This window comes from Ranitomeya imitator, chromosome 4 (genome assembly GCF_032444005.1).
Source record: "Ranitomeya imitator isolate aRanImi1 chromosome 4, aRanImi1.pri, whole genome shotgun sequence".
Classification (NCBI taxonomy): Eukaryota; Metazoa; Chordata; class Amphibia; order Anura; family Dendrobatidae; genus Ranitomeya; species Ranitomeya imitator.
In genome coordinates this window covers 235,391,198-235,405,801 of record NC_091285.1, presented here as the reverse complement: position 1 = coordinate 235,405,801, position 14,604 = coordinate 235,391,198, and the positions used below count along the sequence as shown (strand labels likewise).

The 14,604-nt window shown below is 42.1% G+C and overlaps 1 protein-coding gene across 1 annotated transcript in view; it reads left to right on the top strand.

Annotated features, from left to right (window-relative positions):
* The window catches only part of OTOGL (otogelin like), a 316,314-nt gene that overhangs the window by 52,610 nt on the left and 249,100 nt on the right, over positions 1–14,604 (top strand). The window contains exon 16 of the mRNA XM_069764433.1: positions 11,466–11,589. Coding sequence (XP_069620534.1) covers positions 11,466–11,589 — 124 coding nt within the window. The remainder of the gene's footprint in view (positions 1–11,465; positions 11,590–14,604) is intronic.

Sequence of the window (14,604 nt, the reverse complement as noted above, 5' to 3'; positions counted from 1 at the left end):
GCATCACACTCGTCCGACTCTCCTGCATCAAAATCGGACTGATTTTTAAATCGCTAGTGTGTCTCCAGCCTATTGAGTATGTGCGCCTGATGTTTGTTCAACCGACTTTTTCGAGGCAAAGCCGCTTCAGGAAAATGCTGGCAGTCTTTTTCCTGAACTGGCTTCACTGGTCACTTTGCCGTGGTTTTCTGCAGTGCATCCACCTGTGTCTTTTCTATTTATTTTACACTATAATGGAGAGTGGCTTCGGTGAAAAATGAGTGTGTCACGTCTTCTAACCTATGTTCAGTTTCCGAACCCTAAAGCGGTTAAAAGAGGTAACAAAACACTGAACGCATACACAGCATTGTTTTGTTTTACATTACTTTGCATGATGTTCATTTTTTGCCTCCACCTAAAAAAAGATGTAATTGTCACATATCCTAAGCCTGTGTTCACATGCAGCATTTTTGCAGTGTTTTATTTTACTTTGTGTTTTTATGCAAATTAAATTCTGCTTTTTACAGTAGCAGCAAAATATACAAGATTTCTGAAATCTCATGCACACACAGCTTGATTTAATTCCTTACTGAATTAGGCCAGTCTCACACGTCCAGATAATTCCGGTACCGGAAAAATCGGTACCGGAATTATCCGTGTCCGTGTCCTTACATTGAACATCAGTGTGGCACACGTGCGGCAGCCGTGTGCCACCCGTGTGCTGACTGAGGACCACACGGACCGTGCAGGAGACAGCGCTAGAGTTAAGCGCTGTCCCCTGCGTGCGGTGCTGAAGCCAGTATTCATCCCTTCTTCCCAGCAGCGTTCGCTGGAAAGAAGGAATGAATAACCTTTTTTTAAAATTTATTTTTGTTATTAAAATAAATTTGCCGGTAATCTGCCCCCTCCCATGCCCTGTGCGCCCCCCCGCTGGCATTAAAATACTTACCCAGCTCCTTCAGCGCTTACATCCTCTCAGCATCGCTGCTTGTCCTGTATGAGCGGTCACGTGGTGCAGCTTATTACAGTAATGAATATGCGGCTCCACCCCTATGGGAGGTGGAGCCACATATTCATCACTGTAATGTGCGGCACCATGTGACCGCTCATACAGGAAGAGCTGCGACGCTGAGAGGATGTAAGCGCCGAGGGAGCTGGGTAAGTATTTTAATGCCAGCGGGGAGGGGAGAGGGGGGGGCCACAAGGGGTGGGAGGGGGCAGATTACCGGCAACTTCATTTTAAAACCAAAAATAAATAAAAAAAAAGATTATTCATTCCTTCTTTCCAGCGAACACTGCTGGGAAGAAGGGATGAATGGGGCTTCAGCACCACACGCGGGGGGGACGGCGCTTACAGTAGCGCTGTCTCCTGCATGGCACACGGACTGCACACGGACAACATCCGTGTGCGGTACATGTTTTACACGGACCCATTGACTTTAATGGGTCCATGTGGTCCGTGCGCTCCCACGAACACTGACATGTCTCCGTGTTTTCCAAACGGACACACGGTCTGTGAAAACACGCTGACATGTGCAGAGATTTTAATGTGTCTACATGAGTCAGTGTCTCCGGTACGTGAGGAAACTGTCACCTCACGTACCGGAGCCACTGACATGTGAAACCGGCCTAAGAAACCTACAACATGTCAATTCTTCATTTTTAATCAATAGAAAGCAATGACAAAGTAAAAAAAATGCAACAACATTTTTGCTGCGTTTTTGAGGCGTATTGATGAATAAAACTAATTTTAATAAACATGCACGACAGACAAAGCACACATGTAATCTGCACCCAAAACAGCATTAAAATGCTGAAAAATGGGTGTTTTTACTGTTGAAAGAGCAAATTTTGGCAGCAGGAAAAAAAGGCAGCAAAAAACGCAGCATGAGAACATAGCCTAAACTTTGTTTCGGTACCATATCTGTGTAGTAGGCTTGGTGCTTTTACTGCTTCTAAGTAGTTATTTTGGTTCTAGTACCATTTCTGTGTAATGACCATCAGATCTTTAGTGAGGTTGTGTCTGTCTAGAGTCTTGATATATTAAGCCCGCCTTTATATTGTAAACACAATAAGGCCGGGATCACATATGCGAGAAATACGCAAGTCTCGCATGGTAATACCCAGCCCTGCCGCCGGTACTCAGGAGCGGAGAGTGCGGCCGCATAGCAATACATAGAGCTGCACGCTCCGCTCCAGAGAAACGGCGGTAATGCCGGGTATTACCATGCGAGACTCGGACGTATTTCTCGCAAGTGTGATCCCGGCCTAAGGATGGGCTGCTTATTGGCCACTGCTGTGTACTTACCCCTAGGCCAAAATTTGTGAGCCAGCCCCAGATAACTATTTAAAATGCAAAATAGTTGTAAGACAAATATATGTATGAAGTAGCCAAGATAATTGCCTATAAAATGATGCTCAAAGCAGTAGTGGATGGTGAGAGATGTAGCCTGAAAGTCATAAGTTCAAAAGATTGTTACCCTTTTGCTCGTCAGTGTACTTGTACCTCCTCCAGTAGGTGCTGATGTGCACCTATTTATTTTTTTGTCAATAAGGCCATGTGAGGGCTTGTTTTTTGCGGGATGAGTTGTACTTTTGAACGACACCATTGGTTTTACCATGTCTTGTACTCGGAATTGGGAAACAAATTCCAAATGCGGTGAAATTTCCAAAAAAGTGCAATTCCACAACTGTTTTTTGGATTTTTTTTTACCATGTTCATCAAATGCTAAAACTGACCTGCCATTATGTTTCCCCAGGTCATTATGAGTTCATAAATATCAAACATGTCTAGATTGTTTTTTATTTAAATGGTGAAAAAAAAACCAAAGATTGTTAAAAAAAAAAAATTGCGTTATTTTCCAAGACCCATAGCGTCTCTATTTTTCAGGATCTGGGGCGTCGTGAGGTTTTATTTTTTGCATGCCGAGCTGACGTTTTTAACCCCTTCATGACCTTGGGATTTTCCATTTTTCCGTGTTCGTTTTTCGCTCCCCTCCTTCCCAGAGCCGTAACTTTTTTATTTTTCCGTCAATATGGCCATGTGAGGGCTTATTTCTTGCTAAACAAATTGTACTTTTGAACAACATCATTGGTTTTAGCATGTCGTGTACTAGAAAACGGGAAAAAAATTCCAAGTGCGGTGAAATTGCAAAAAAAGTGCAATCCCACACTTGGTTTTTGTTTGGCTTTTTTGCTAGGTTCACTAAATGCCTTTTATATTTTTTTTATTTTTTTCACATTTTTTTTAACTTTTTTTTAACTTTTGCCATGCTTCAATAGCCTCCATAGGAGGCTAGAAGCTAGCACAACTCGATCGCCTCTGCTACGTAGCAGTGATCATCAGATCGCTGCTATGTAGCTGAATTGCAGGTGTGCTATGAGCGCCGACCACAGGGTGGCGCACACAGCTAGCCGGGATCAGTAACCATAGAGGTCTCAAGGACCTCTATGGTCACTATGCAGAAGCATTGCTGACCCCAATCATGTGACGGGGGTCGGCGATGCACTCATTTCCAGCCAGATGCGCCGGTTAAATGCCGCTGTCAGCGTTTGACAGCGGCATTTAACTAGTTAATAGCGGCGGGTGAATCGCAATTTCACCCGCTGCTATTGCGGGCACTTGTCAGCTGTTCAAAACAGCTGACATGTCCCGGCTTTGATGCGGGCTCATCGCCAGAGCCCTGCATCAAAGTAAGGTATCTGACCTTGGAGGTACTATCCCGTCCGAGGTCAGAAAGGGGTTAATGATTCCATTTTGGTGTGGATACACATCTTTTGATCACCCGTTATTGCATTTTAATGACCAAAAAAAGTAATTCTAGGGTTTTGACTTTTATTTCACTGCACCGTTTACTGATCAGATTAATTCTTTTTATAGCTTGATAGATCGGGCGATTCTGAACGTGACGATACCAAATATGTGTATTTTTCTTAATTGTTTTATTTTGAATGGGGCAAATGGGTGGTGATTTAAACGTTTATATTTTAAAAAATATATTTTTAAAACATATTTTTAAAACATTTTTTTTTTACTTTTCACTTGCTTCAATAGTCTCCATGGGAGATTAGCAGCTGCGATAACCTGATCGCTTCTGCTACACCCAGGCGATGATCAGATTGCCTGTATGTAGCAGAAATGCTCACTTGCTATGAGCACCGACCACCATGCGGTGCTCACAGCAATCAACTATGACAACCATAGAGGTCTGCTGGAGACCTCTGCTTGTCATCCTGACCCTTCGGTGACCCGCAATCATGTGATGGGGTCACCGATGGGCGAGAATAGTGATGCGCTTCTTGCTCGATCATATTAAATGCCGCTGTCAGAGATTGACTGACATTGAATAGGTTAGCAGCCGCAGGTGGATCACGATTCCACCCACGGCTGTTAGGGACACATGTCAGTCATTCAAAACAGCTGACAAGTGCCAGGAAAGATGTGGGCTCAGCGCTGGAGCCCATATCAAAGGGAGGGACATGGCATGCACAGTACATGTTATGCGCATGTCGTGAAGGGGTTAGCAGTTGCTATTGGAGCTAGCTCCAATCACTCCTGCTTAACCATAAAGATACAGCTGTCAATCTCTGACATCAGTATTTAAAGTTTTGTGATCGCCATTCTTTGATATTTTCTTCTATTGCCCCCACACTCTCAAGATGCAATTGCCGGGAGTTTGTGGACTATCGTCCTCTTTGTAACTGTAATGCTGGAGGGCGAATGTAATGCTGATGGATGTGGAATCATTGTGCCATGGACTAAGCTTACCTTGGAGGGGCGAGACTAAGCGACTACCTGGTTTTCGCTAGAGCCTCTGGTGGTGAGGTTAGGCTTGGCTGCAGGTAATCACCAGGTACCGCTCCAAGGCAGTCCCGGGACTGCAGCATCTGATTGGAAGGTCAGAGGCATGAGAACGCTATACAGGAGGGAAAAGAAAAAAACGTTGTCAGATGGTTCCAGGTTGAGGCAAGCAGCAAAGATTCAAGATACATAGTCGAGCTTAGGAGCGGAGAGGTAAGACAGGATGAGTAGGCAAACTAGGTAAGTAACGAAAGAAACAGAAACACACATGCACAAACAGATCACCAGCAGGACAAACAGGCTAGTAATCAACAAGGAGCGAGCAAGAAGTAGTGGGAGGAGCTGCCAGATATAGTCTGCTGAAACAGGATAGGCATTAGGCAGGGGAACCTAATTTCTGCAAGACAGCAGTGTTAACTAACTGAAGAGACCAGTTACACCCCGTAAGGCAAAGTGGAAAGTACCCTTAGATACAGCAGTGCTGCAAAATTCAGCAAGCAACTTGATTACCATGGTAAGTAGAGCGGCGCTGAGGAAACATACAGGTTACTGCTGCAACATTTCTCCCACAAAACTCAGCCTGTGACTGAGCTTCTTGGAAGAGCATTAATTTCCCTATATAGTGCAAAACTATGGTACTGTGGTATCTAGTGCAAGTAGTCAAATAATAGCAGGTTCAAGTTCGTTTAAAGGGGTTGTGCCACAGCCCTCGAGCAAAAGTATATTTTAATAAACAGATCTTGGAATAAAAATAAACTCCACAATTGGACAACAAAATGTTCCTGCCCTGAGATAATCTTTTAAAGGTATCCCTGCTATGTACTGTGTAATGGTTATTTGTAGAGATTTGCGTACACCTGGATGTTCGGGTCCAGCGGGTTCAGCCAAACAGTTACAAAAGTTTGAGTTCGGGTACCAGAATAGTACCCAGACCCCATTCACTTGAATGAGGGGCCTGAACATCTAATGTTTGCCACGCTGTCATATGCATGACAGCACAGCAACACTGCTTCTGATCGGTGGTAAAATTATCACAGCCGGTCAGACAGCCGTGGTTCCCACGCTGTCCAAAGATGGCATGAGCGCACAGCTGTGATTGGAGGCATAAAGTTTACCTCCTGTCACTGGTGTCAGATGATTGAGACTACTGCTCCCATCAGCCAATGCCTGCTGCTAATAACAGCGAGAGAAGGCAGCAGCTGATGGGAGTATTCATCAGCCGATGCCCGCACTGTAAATAATGAAATAATATTTTTTTTAAATGGCGTGGGTTCCCCTGTATTTTTGATAACCAGCCAGGCAAAACTCACAGCTGGGGGCTGCCACCCTCGGCTATCAGCTTCAGTAAGACTGGTTATCAAGAATAGAGGGGTCCCCACTCCGATTTTTTAAAATTATTTAAATAAATAATTTGAAAAGCAAAAAAAACGGCATGAGGTCAATGTCTGGCACTTTGCCCAGTTCTTCCCACTTGCCCTGTAGCGATGGCAAGTGGGTTTCATATTTGTGGGGTTGATGTCACCTTTGTATTGTCAGGTGACATCAAGCCCATGGATTAGTAATGGAGAGGCGTCTATAAGACACCTATCCATTACTTATCCTATAGTTGTATTGGAAATAAACACACAGAATAAAGTCCTTTATTTGAAATAAAAGAAAACACACTTTTCCATTTTTATTTAGCAAACACAGTTATACGCACCTCATGGCCATGCCACCGTATTCAGTAAAAAACAAAAATAAAAAACAATAATATCCCTCATCCGTCGTTCTGTCCCACACCGTCATCCATGTCTGGCGGATAAACAGTTTTCAACCTGGACGGTTCCAAGATGCAATTGTCCAGACTGAGAACCACTGATAAATGAGCTGCTGCGAGCACAGCATCAGTGACTGGCGGTGACATCATTGAGGTTACTGCAAGTCACTGAGGCTTCATTCCCAGCTGGCAAATGAACTGCAGTGACCTCGGTGAGATCCCCGCTAGCAGCATGAGAAAATCTCAAGGTGCAGCGCTTAGCTGAGAATTCACTGTAGTTCTCACAGCAATTTCTCACAGTGGACTGTGGTGAACTCTCTGAGCTCAGCGCTGTACTGTGAGAATTTAAATAATTTTAAAAAATGACATGGGTTACCCTGTTTTTTGATAACCAGCCAGGCAAAACTCACAGCTGGGGGCTGAAACCCTCAGCTGTCAGCATTAGCAAGGTTGGTTATGAAGAACAAAGGAGTCCCCACACCGGTTTTTTTATTATTTAAATAAATAATTAAAAAAAACTATGTGGGGTCTCCCCCTCTTTTGACAACCAGCCAAGCTAAAGCAGCCAGCTGGGAGCGGGTATTCTCGGGCTGGTGAGGTGTCATGTATATTTCTCCCGCAGCCTAAAAATAGCATCCCACAGCTGGACAGAAAAGGCACATCTATAAGATTAAACACTCAGCAATTATAAAGTCTTTAAATTGAAGAATGACAGACTCCATTAATGATTCTAAATTAAACCTTACTCATGTCAAAGTCCATTCCACTGAACCCCTCGCCTCCTGTAATAAAACAAAAATAAAAACAATATCCCTTACCTGTCCGTTGTTCTGTCCCATGCTATAATCTGTGTCTGGGGATAAACAGTTTTCAACCTGGATGGTGCCAAGATGTAACCGTCCACGCTGAGAACCACTGATGAATGAGTTGCTGCGAGCGCAGAATCAGTGACCAGCGGTGATGTCATCCAGGTTACCACAGGTCACTGAGGTTGCGTTCCATGAGATCACCGGTAGCACAGTGAGAAAAAGTCTCACGGGCAAGAGGCAAGTTCACCGCAGTTTCCCCGGGAGAATTTCACTGTAGTGAATTTGAACTGCGGTGAACTCGCCTCTGCACCATGAGACTTTTTCTCACTGAGCTAGCGGTGATCTCACCGAGCTCACGGCAGTTCATTGGTCCGGCTGGGAATACAGCCTCAGAGACTGGAGGTAACTTCGATGATGTTATTGCTAGTCACTGATGTTGCGCTTGCAGCAGCTCATTCTCCCTGGATGGTCATATCTTGGCACCGTTCAGGTTGAAAACTGTTTATACCCCAAACATGGATCATGGCATGGGACAGAATGACGGACAGGTGAGGGATATGGTTATTTTTTAAATTTTTGTTTTATTGCAGGAGACAAGGGATTTAATGGAATGGGCGTTAGGTGAGTATAATTGTGTTTCTTATTTTTAAATAAAAAAAGGAAAATTGTGTTTTGTTTTATTTCAAATAAAGGACTTTATTCTGGGTCTGTCTTTATCATACAACTATAAAATTAGTAATAGATAGGTGTCTTATAGATGCCTCTCCATTACTAATCCGTGGGTTTGATGTATCCGGTCAATACAAAGGTGATATCAACCCCACAAATATGAACCCCACTTACCTCCGCTACAGGGCAAGTGGGAACAGCCGGGCAAAGCTCCAGAATTGTCGCATCTAATAAAAGTGCCTTTTCTGGGTGGCTGTGGGCAGCCATTTTTAAGCTGGGGGGTCAATATCCATGGCCCTTTACTAACTCGAGAATATCAGCCCCCAACTTTTTGCTTTATCAAGGCTGGTTGTCAAAAATGGGGGGAGCCTCACGCTGTTTTTTAAATTATTTATTTAAATAATTTTAAAAAAACAGCGTGGGACCCCTCTATTCTTGATAAACAGCCTTGCTGGAGCTGACAGCTGAGGGTTGCCCTCAGCTCTGAGTTTTGCCTGGCTGCTTATCAAAAATACAGGGGAACCCATGCCGTTTTTTTTTTTATTATTTATTTAGAACACAGGCACAGACTGATGAATTCTCCTATCAACTGCCACCTTCTCTCGCTGTTATTAGCAATAGCAGGCTGATGGGAGCAGTTATCCCATCAGCCGACATCAGTGACCAGAGGTAAACTTAATACAGGCTCACGTTGTCATTTGACAGCATGGGAACTGCAGCTGTCTGACCAGCGGTAATAATTTTATAACTGATCTGAAGCAGTGTTTGCCACGCTGTCATGCACATGACAATGCGACAAACACCCAGTGTTCGGGAGGCCGAACCCGAAAAATAATACAGACTTCCTGGTGAAGTCCGTGTTTGGTGTCCGTACCCAAACAGTAGGTGTTCACAATGTTAATAAAAATAATTAAATAAATTTGATTCACCTTCCTTTCTCAATTCAAAGCCAAATAATAAAAAGTAAACATATCCATAAAAGTTGATCTTTGAAAATATAAAACTATGCAAAGTATCCCACATGGTAAACCACATACAGTATACAGAAACAGAATTTCTTCTTGTTTTATCCCTATCCTGCCCCAAAAATGCACTAAATGTGATAAAAACTTCACGTGTACCCCAAAATGAATCTCTCAAGTGAAAAACAACTCCTTTGGCAGAAAAATAAAAAAGATGTCTTGAAAAATGGTTTTTAAAAAAATTCAGATTTTACATAACTACTAAAATGTAAAAAAAAATGGTATCACCGTAATAGTGCTAACATAGAGAATCATTTGGCCAAGTAATTTTTATATATTAAAGACAAACTTTTTTTTTATTGCGAAGCAATCAACAAGTAGGACAAAACAACTGAAAACTTCAGTGTGCATTACTATTCACAATCCTAAAGTCAGTACTTTGGATAAGTCTCTATGCGCTTTCCACAGGGAATTTTGCCCATTACTCAAGGCAAAATTGCTTCAGCTCCTTCAAGTTAGATGGTTTCTTCTGGTAAACAGCAATCTTTAAGTCTATCTACAGGTTCTCAATTGGATTAAAGTCTTGGCTTTGACTAGGCCATTCCAAAACATTTACATGTTTCCCCTTAAACCACTCAAGTATTTCTTAAGCAGTTTGCTTTGGGTCATGTCTTGTTGGAAGGTGTACCACCATCCCAGTCTCAAATCCCTGACAGACTGAAACAGGTTTTGCTAAAATATATCCCTGTGTTTCACATCATCCATCTTCCCCTCAACTCTGAACATTTTCCCTGTCCCTGTTGACGAAAAACATCCCTACAGCACGATGATACCATTACCATGTTTTACTGTGGGGATGCTGTTTTTGGGATGATGAGCTGTGTTGGCACCATACATTTGGGGAGTCTCCCACATGTCTTTTGGCAAACTAAAAATAAGCCTTCAAATTTTTGTGTGTAAGTAAAGGCTTTTCTCTGCCCACACTTCTTTAAAGGCCAACTCTATGGAGTGTAAGGCTTATTGTGGTTGTATGGACAGATACTCCAGTCTTTGTTAGGGAACTCTGAAATTCTTTCAGGATTACCTTTTGTGTCTGTGGTGCCTCTCTGATTAATGTCATCCTTGCCTGGGCTGAGAGTTTTGGTGGGCGGCCCTCTCTTGGCAGTTTTATTGTGGTACCACGTTCTTTCCATTTGATAATGGATTTGATGGTGCTCCGGGAAATCATTGGGATTTTTTTTTTTTTTTTATAACCGAAACCCTTAATTGTACTTTTCTACAACTTTGTCCCTGTCTTGTTTGGAGATCTCCTTAGTCTTCATGGTGTTGTTTGGTTAGTGGTGCCTCTTGGTTTATTTTGTTGCTGCCTCTGTGGCCTTTCACAGGTGGACTTCCTTTCACTAAGCATGTGACTTATGAAGGTAATTGCTCTCACCAAAAATTTTGGTGAATAGATATGCACATTCAAATTTTTTAGTTATTTGATCCCATAAATTTCATGTGTGCCTATATTTTGTTCACTTCACTTCACCAACTTAGTCTATTTAGTGTTGATGATGCATCACACACAAATCAGATGACAAAAATATTTAAACACAAGTTCTGTAACAAAATAGGTTAAAAGCCAAGGGGGGAATACTTTTGCAAGTCACTGTATCTAAAATGTTCTACACTCATCATCCTAACTAAGACCAGGTTTGTGGACAATATAATATTATGTTAATCTATTTAATAAGTTGTCAAGAGGTGATAGTAAGACAAGAAGACAATCTCCATTTTAATTTTCTTAGTGTCATTCAAAGTATGCAATGTGATGTTTATTACCGAGAAAGAAAGAAAAAACAAGCACTGGTACAATTAAGTAGCTACAAATTTAACTTATACCAAACTCAACTGAATTATCTAAAATAATATAAGCATTCACTGGCAAAGAAAAGCTCACTGGGCTCTCATTGTCAGAAGACAGCATTATCATATATTGTTCCTTCACACAATATGAATCTACTAAATACCAATGTTCAAGTCATTGATGTAGATATTAAAAACTCACTTTGGAAATCGCTGAATAGGAGGATTTGTGGGTTATGATCCGCGCTGACAGCTCATCCAGAAACAGACAAAGTGTACAATTGAACAGTGGTTTATTCTACGCGTTTCGGAGTACATATGACTCCTTCTTCAGTTTTTTTACGTAGAATAAACCACTGTTCAATTATACACTTTGTCTGTTTCTGGATGAGCTGGCAGCGTGGATCATAACCCACAAATCCTCCTATTCAGCGATTTAGCTATGGTCGCGTGTCAACCGATGGATCTGCGGCAGCCGGCACTATATGCCTATGAATCTTCTTCATCAGGTGGGCAGTTACATTACTGGCGAATCTTCCTTTAAATCGTGAGATAAGACACTATCTGCGCTTTTTCTTTCCTACAAGGTATATTACTAGAAACTCACATTGTAATGATTTGTCGTTTTCCTTTTTTAGCATTCTGATCACACATGCATACAAGCAATTACATTTGTGCTGGACGAGGATATTAATAAACAAGTTACTATCTTGAGAAATGGAGATGTTCACTTTGGTCCTAACCAAGGTCTTATACTGAATGGTAAGTGTTTTATGGAAATACTATATAAATAACACAAGTACAGTTGTGCTCAAAAGTTTACATACCCTGGCAGGATTTTTGCTTTCTTGGCCTTTTTCAGAGAATATGAATGACTAGCTGAAGAGCCCGGCGTTGCCTGGGCATAGTAAATATCTGTGGTTAGTTATAGCACCTCATGTCTCTTATTTTCCCATCACGCCTCTCATTTTCCCAATCACATCTTTCATTTTCCCCCTCATATCTCTCATTTTCCCCATCACATCTCTCATTTTCCCCCCTCACATCTCTCATTTTCTCCCTCACTCCACTCATTTTCTCCCTCACTCCTCTCATTCCCGCCTAACACTTGTCATTTCGACCTCACATCTGTCATTTTCCGATCACTACACTATTTTCCCTCACTCCTCTCATTTTGCACTCACACCTTTTCATTTTCACCTCACACCTCATTTTCACCTCAGTATATACATGTTTGTCATCTCCCTTATATATAGTATACACCTGTATGTCATCTCCTGTATATAGTATATACCTGTATGTCATCTCCCCTGTATATAGTATATACCTGCTGTGTCTCATCTCCCCTGTATATAGTATATACCTGTATGTCATCTCCTCCTATATATAGTATATACCTGTATGTCATCTCCTTCTATATATATTATATACCTGTATATCATCTCCTCCTGTATATAGTATATACGTGTGTCATCTCCCCTGTATATAGTATATATCTGTGTGTCATCTCCTCCTGTATATAGTATATACCTGTATGTCATCTTCTATATATAGCATATACCTGTATGTCATCTCCTCCTGTATATAGTATATACCTGTGTGTCATCTCCTCCTGTATATAGTATATACCTGTATGTCATCTCCTCCTGTATATAGTATGTACCTGTATGTCATCTCCTCCTCTATATAGTATATACCTGTGTGTCATCTCTCCTGTATATAGTATATATCTGTGTGTCATCTCCCCTGTATATAGTATATACCTGTGTGATCTCCTGTATTAGACCTCGTTAACACGTTATTTGCTCAGTATTTTTACCTCAGTATTTGTAAGCTAAATTGGCAGCCTGATAAATCCCCAGCCAACAGGAAGCCCTCCCCCTCGCAGTATATATTAGCTCACACATACACATAATAGACAGGTCATGTGACTGACAGGTGCCGTATTTCCTATATGGTACATTTGTTGTAGTTTGTCTGCTTATTAATCAGATTTTTATTTTTGAAGGCTAATACCAGACTTGTGTGTGTTTTAGGGCGAGTTTCGTTTGTCAAGTTGTGTGTGTTGAGTTGTGTGTGGCGACATGCATGTAGCGACTTTTGTGAGATGAGTTTTGTGTGGCAACATGCGTGTAGCAACTTTTTGTGTGTCGAGTTGCATGTGACAGGTTAGTGTAGCAAGTTGTGTGCAGCAAATTTTGCGCATGGCGAGTTTTGCACGTGGTGAGTTTTATGTCTGGTGCCTTTTGAGTATGTGCAAGTTTTGTGTGAGGCAACTTTTGCATGTGTTGCAAATTTTGTGCATGTGGCAATTTTTCCGCGGGTGCAAGTTTTGCGTGTGGCGAGTTTTCCATGAGGTGAGTTTTGCACTTGTGGCGAGTTTTGCGTGAGCCTAGTTTTTGCATGTGGCGAGTTTTGCGCGTGGTGAGTTTTGAGCGGCGATTTTTGTGTTTCGACTTTTATGTGGCGAGGTTGGTGTATGTGTGGTGAAATGTGTGCTGAGGGTAATATGTGTTCAAGCACGTGGTAGTGTGTGGCGCATTTTATGTGTGTGTTCATATCCCCATGTGTGGTGAGTATCTCATGTCGGGGCCCCACCTTAGCAACTGATCGGTATATACTCTTTGGCGCCATCGCTCTCATTCTTTAAGTCCCCCTTGTTCACATCTGGCAGCTGTCAATTTGCCTCCTACACTTTTCCTTTCATTTTTTCCCATTATGTAGATAGGGGCAAAATTGTTTGGTGAATTGGAAAGCACGGGGTTAAAACTTCACCTCACAACATAGCCTATGACGCTCTCAGGTTCCAGACATGTGACTGTGCAAAATTTTGTGGCTGTAGCTTCGACGCCTCCAACACTTTTCCTTTCACTTTTTTCCCCATTATGTAGATAGGGGCAAAATTGTTTGGTGAATTAGAACGCGCGGGGTTAAAATTTCACCTCACAACATAGCCTATGACGCTCTCCAAAATTTTGTGGCTGTAGCTTCGACGCCTCCAACACTTTTCCTTTCACTTTTTTCCCCATTATGTAGATAGGGGCAAAATTGTTTGGTGAATTAGAACGCGCGGGGTTAAAATTTCACCTCACAACATAGCCTATGACGCTCTCGGGGTCCAGACATGTGACTGTGCAAAATTTTGTGGCTGTAGCTGCGACGCCTCCAACACTTTTCATTTCACTTTTTCCCCATTATGTAGATAGGGGCAAAATTGTTTGGTGAATTGGAAAGCGCGGGGTTAAAATTTCACCTCACAACGTAGCCTATGACGCTCTCAGGGTCCAGACGTGTGACTGTGCAAAATTTTGTTTCTGTAGTTGCGACGCCTCCAACACTTTTCCTTTCACTTTTTTCCCCATTATGTAGATAGGGGCAAAACTGTTTGGTGAATTGGAAAGCGCGGGGTTAAAATTTCGCCTCACAATATAGCCTATGACACTCTTGGGGTCCAGACGTGTGACTGTGCAAAATTTTGTGGCTGTAGCTGCGACGGTGCAGATGCCAATCCCGGACATACATACACACATACACACATTCAGCTTTATATAGTAGATAACACCAAAACCTTTTCTCCACTTATGATTAGTGGTTGGGTGAAGCCATTTATTGTCAAACTACTGTGTTTTCTGTTTTTAAATCATAATGACAACCCAAAACATCCAAATGACCCTGATCAAAAGTTCAGATACCCTGGTGATTTTGGCTTAATAACATGCACAGAAGTTGACACACATGGGTTTGAATGGCTACTGAAGGTAACATCCTCACCTGTGA